The following is a 5269-nucleotide window of genomic DNA, read 5'->3' as shown; positions in this document are numbered from 1 at the left end:
ACAATTTGCCCTCCACTCTCTGAGTTAAGTTTTTCTTAAGTCAGAGAGTAGGAAATGATCGAGGCGCGCTCGGTCTCCCTTCATAGACAGCTGATTGTCGGCGTAGTTGACCAATTAGATGTAGGTGATTCGTAGTCAAGGGTCGCTCGGTACCAAAGCTGATTCAGAATGTGCAATTACCCTAAGAGGGTGTGCCTGATCGGTGTGAAGGGTCGAAGGGACTGAGATAACGAGACTTTTGGGGCTCACATACTCGTTCGGTGTGTCCTGCCGACTAGAGAAGTGAACTGAAATCCCATGACAGGTGTATCCACTCAGCATGCTGGGTCGAATGAGTTGGAGACGATGTTAAATTAAAGGTTCATTCGGTTGGAGTACTCGGGTGATCGAGTGGGATGGAATCGGCTCGGCCAGCTTGTTGGACCGTAAGACTTGCGCTTGTGATTCCACGGCGCTCTTTATTGGATGCCAAAGGGTCAAAAAATGCACAAACATTTGACCCATGGCTGCCCACTCGTTCGTTATGGAAGACCGAATGGGCGAGGCCCCTTGGCTTGATCGCGTCGAGGGTGAACAAGTGCTAGACTGCTTCTAGCCAATCGCCCCGATTGGGAGAATCTCCTGGACGTGAAGCATGAGAGTGTCAGCTTCGTTACGGGAGCTGGCCTGTTACAATGTGCTAGCTCGGTTGAGTAGGAAGGGCAATTGAATCTTTAGACAGGTTAAGTCTGTATGTTTATCGGTGGCGTGGGGTGGGGTGAGTGGTGATAGTCAAAGTTTAAAAAGACCGAGTCGGTCAGTCGGTCGGTGGCATAGGGAGAGTGGTGATCCAATACTTGGTTCCTAGGGAGTGAGGATGGTGGAGTTTAGTCGGTCGGTTGAGTAGAGTAGAGATCCAATACTTGGTTCTTGGGGAGTGAGGATGGAGTTGAGTCGGTCGGTCGGTTGGTCGGGTAGAGTGGAGATCCAATACTTGGTTCATAGGGGAGAAGGATGGGGGAGTGGAGTCGGTCGGTCAGGTGGAGTGAGATCCAATCTTGGTTACTGGGGATGGAGATCGGAGGTGGAGTTGAGTCGGTCTGCGGTGGTAGAGTGGAGATCCAACTACTTTGTTCCTAGGGAGTAAGATGGTGGAGTTGAGGGTCGTCAGTCAGGTTGATGAGAGATCAATACTTGTTTCCTGGGAGTGAGTAGTGGGTTGAGTCGGTTGGTTGGTGGTTGGTCAGTCAGGTAGAGGGGACATCCAATACCGGTTCTTGGGGGAGAGTGAAGACAGGATGGTTGGTGGAGGTTGGGTGGTTGGATGATTGGATTGGATTGGGATTGGATTGGTGGATGTTTTTGTTGGTGGGGGACTGGTGGTTGGAGTGGAGTTTTGGAGTTTGTGGTGGCGTTCAGTGGAGGGAGTTTGGTTCGTGTGGTTTGTTGGAGTTTGGGTGGGGATTGGATGGATGGTTTGTTGGTTGGTGTTGGTGGAGTTTGGAGTGTTGGTTGGAGGTGGAGTTGTTGGTGGAGTGGGGAGTGTTTGGTTGGTGTTTATTGGATTGTTTTTGTGGAGTTGGTGGTGGTCTTGGATTGTTGTGGAGTGGATGGCGTGTGTGGTTGTGTTTGGGAGAGGCTGTTGGAGTTTTTGGTGGAGTGGATTGGATGGAGTTTTTGTGTCTGGGGCGGATTCTGGGAGTTGATTGGATGGTCGGGATTTTGGGTGCGGTGAGGCTTTGCTGTTTTGTTGGATGGGGCGGGTGACCAATGGTTTGGAGGGTGTGAGTTTGGGAGCTTGTGGTTTGGGTTGGATGTTGGGTCGGGTGGATGGATTGGATGTTGGTTGGTGGACTGGTGGATGGTGGGAAGTGGAGTGTTGGTTGTTTTGGGTGTGTTTGTGGAGTGGAGTTTTGGAGTCGGGCTGGTGGAGGTGGTATTTTGGTTTGTTGGAGTTGATTGGATTTTTGGCGTTGGAGGTGGATGGATGGAGGGTGGAGTTGGTGGAGTTGGGCAGGGGAAGGGGAGTTGTGGTTGGGAGCTTTTTTGTGGCGCTGGATGGAGTTTGGAGTGGGATGAATGGTTGGTGTGGAGTTTGGGTGGGTTGGCTTTTGGGTTTTGTTTGGAGTTGTGGTTGGAGGAGGGGTAAATGGTTTTTGGAGGTGTGTGGATGTGGTGGAGTGGATGGGAGTTTGGGGCTTTGTGGAAGTTGGATGGTGTGCGGGTGTTTGGTTTGGATTGGAGTTGATGGTTGGCTGGTGTGTGGGTTTTGTGTTGGTTTTTGGTGGGAGTTTGGGATGGAGTGATGTGGTTGGAGGTGAGTCATATGCTTTGTCTTGATTTTGGTGCAGCCTAGTGGCGAGTCGTGTGAACTCTCTTTGGGTTGGGTTGGGTGGGTCAATGACTTGTCGATTTTGAGGTGTAAGAACCCTTCACTCGGTCTGGCCAGACTGAATGTGTAGCTTCATGAACAGGGCAAGGCCGATCGAAGGTGTGGATCCATGAATCAGGCAAGGCCGATCAGAGATTAAACTATGGATCGAGCAGGGTCGATTCGAAGGTTAAATTCGTGGATTGAGCAGGGCCGATCCGAAGGTATAAATTCTGGATCGAGTAGGGTCGATCTGAAGTGTGTAAATCCGTGGTCGAGCAGGGTCGACCCGAAGGTGTAAAAAATCCGTAAATCGAGCAGAGGGTCGATCTGAAGAGCAAATCGTGGATCGAGCAGGGTCGATCTAAAGGTGGTAATCTGTTGGATGAAGTGGGTCGACTCTGAAGGTGTACAAACATTTGATCGAGCAGGGTCGATCTGAAGATGCAAATCCGTGGATCGAGCAGGGCCAATCCAAGGTGTAATTACGTGGATCGAGCAAGGTCGATCCGAAGATGCAAATCCGTGACGAGCAAGGTTGATCCGAAGGTTGTAATAAACATTGATCGAGCAAGGTCGATCTGAAGATGTAAATCCGTGGATCGAGCAGGGTCGATCCGAAGGTGTAATTACGTGGATCGAGTAGGGTCGATCTGAAGATGCAAATTCGTGGATCAAGCAGGGCCATCTGAAGGTGTAATTATGTGGATTGAGTAGGGTCGATCGAATATGCAAATCGTGGATCGACAAGGTCGATCCGAAGGTGTAATAAACATTTGATCAAGCAGGGTCGATATGAAGATGTAAATCGTGGATCGAGCAGGGTCAATCCGAAGGTGTGATTAGTGGATCAGGAGTAGGGTCGATTTGAAGATGCAAATCCGTGTATTGAGCAGGGTCGATCTGAAGGTGTAAATTTGTTGGATCGAGCAAGGGTCGATCCGAAGGTGTAAATCCGTGGATCGAGCAGGGTTGATCCGAAGGTGTAACAAACATTTGATCCCGTAGGGTCGATCTGAAGATGCAAATCCTTGGATCGAGTAGGGCCGATCCGAAGGTGTAATACGTGGATCGAGTAGGGTCAATCTAAGATGCAAATCCGTGGATCGGGCAAAGGTTGATCCGAAGGTGTAATAAAATTTGATCGAGCAGGGTCGATCTGAAGATGTAAATCCGTGGATCGAGCAGGGTCGATTTGAAGGTGTAATACATGGATTGAGTAGGGTTGATCTGAAGATGCAAATCTGTGGATCGAGCAGGGCTGATTCGAAGGTGTAATTACATGGATCGAGCAGGGTCGACCGAAGATGCAAATCCATGGATCGAGCAGGGCTGATTCGAAGTGTGAAAGCTCATGAATCGAGCAGGGCTGATTCGAAGGTGTCATTGCTGAATTGTAACGCCCCACTTGAGGTACGTACTAAGATTTACTGTATTACTTAACAGTTCATTGATTCAGTTTCAATTGAGTTTGTATGCTGTATTGGTTAAGTGTTTGCCTGGTTTGGGTGAGATTTGGTGAATTTTGGAAATCCAATCTTCGCCGGGGCGAAGGAGAATCTTCACCGCAGCGATGAGGTGCTACACCCACGGGTAGGTTCTGCCATGTTCGCCGGGGCGACGGAATGTTCTTTGCCGCGGCGAAGAGCCTAAAAAAAAATTTCTTGAGAATTCTCCTTTGGGGCATAATGACCTTTCTACCCCCAATTAGTAGGAAAAGTGAGGAGTAAAATGAAAGGAAAATTAGTAGGAATGTGTGGTGATAGGGTGTATTTGTAAAGAATCAAAGGATATAGATGGAATTTCCAAGGAAGAGCAAGGGCAAAAATCGGGAAATGATGAATAGAGCTAAAAAGGAATTAAGTGTAGAGAAAACCTTCATTCACCATTTCCACCGCCATATCACTTCTCTAACTTCTCTCAATCTCCATCCAATCTTCCAAGATTTCTAAGGAGCTTTTGGGTAGATTTTTTTAGTAAAGATTTCATCTAAAGCATCCTAAGGTAAGGATTCTTGCTTTAGATATAGCTTTGCTTGTATTTGTATCTTGAAGCCTATGGTTTATGGGTTAAAGGTGTAGAGAAGAGACAAGGTACTAAGGAGAAGTATTAGTGGAACCTCTCCATTAAAGGCAAGTAAATCCAAACTAAATGAGATTTAAGAATTTATTTGAGTAGAAATTGTATATGTGTGTATATGCTTGCTGAGAAATTGAGATGTTATAAGTATGTAATATGTTGATATGAATCTAATTGAGTTATGAGAAAGTGTTGTGATGTATGATGATGAGTGAGTTGATTGAGTTGGAGGGAGTTATGAGCAAACCCTATGGGAGTGTTTTGCCTTGACAGGAAATTAGAGTGTATGGAGAGCTTTCCTCTCATTTGGATTGATTAAAGAGAAGAGTAGAATTATAGATAAGTAGAGCTTTGGTTATGCACATGAGTTATTTGAGGAAATGCCTAAGTGAAATCTGCCCTATCATAGCCGGACTTTCTAAGTCAATTTTGGGATCTACGGATTTAAACTGGGCTGAGCCAAAAACATAAAAGTTGTAGCCCTGTTTATAAGCTTTAAAACGAGACTAAAACCGTTGTAATCCGATGTGTATAACGCAAGTTATGCCCTTTTTAGTGGACCTGCGCACGAATGACTGTCTTTGATGTACCATTGCATTTGTACTTTGCATAAGTGCATTAGTGAGCATGAGCCGTTCATACGCATTATATGCACTTAAGAAGTAGCTTGAGAAATAGTAGAGAATGTGAGTATAAGCTACTTTAAGAGTAAAGAGAGAGGAAAGAGAGAATGAGCACTAGAGAACAAAGAGAAAGTAGTCCTAAAAAAAGAGAATAGAGGGTGTGTGGATGGGGAACCCGTGAGTTATGGGTAGAGTATTCCTGCATGTACGCCGCATT

The 5269-nt window shown here is 46.7% G+C and overlaps 1 protein-coding gene across 1 annotated transcript; it reads left to right on the top strand.

Annotated features, from left to right (window-relative positions):
- Window positions 1-1733: 1733 nt before the first annotated feature.
- Window positions 1734-2285, top strand: LOC116110173. The gene has a single exon (XM_031396395.1). The coding sequence runs from the start codon at window positions 1734-1736 to the stop codon at window positions 2283-2285; it is 552 nt and encodes a 183-aa protein (XP_031252255.1).
- Window positions 2286-5269: the final 2984 nt, after the last annotated feature.

Source organism: Pistacia vera, unplaced genomic scaffold, assembly GCF_008641045.1.
Source record: "Pistacia vera cultivar Batoury unplaced genomic scaffold, PisVer_v2 Contig598, whole genome shotgun sequence".
NCBI lineage: Eukaryota > Viridiplantae > Streptophyta > Magnoliopsida > Sapindales > Anacardiaceae > Pistacia > Pistacia vera.
Note: the sequence above shows the minus strand (reverse complement) of the source record. Positions and strands in the feature narration are given on the sequence as shown.

Excerpts from the sequence above, each read along its gene's own strand:
- LOC116110173 (XM_031396395.1), top strand. The coding sequence starts at position 1,734 with ATGGGGCGGGTGACCAATGGTTTGGAGGGTGTGAGTTTGGGAGCTTGT.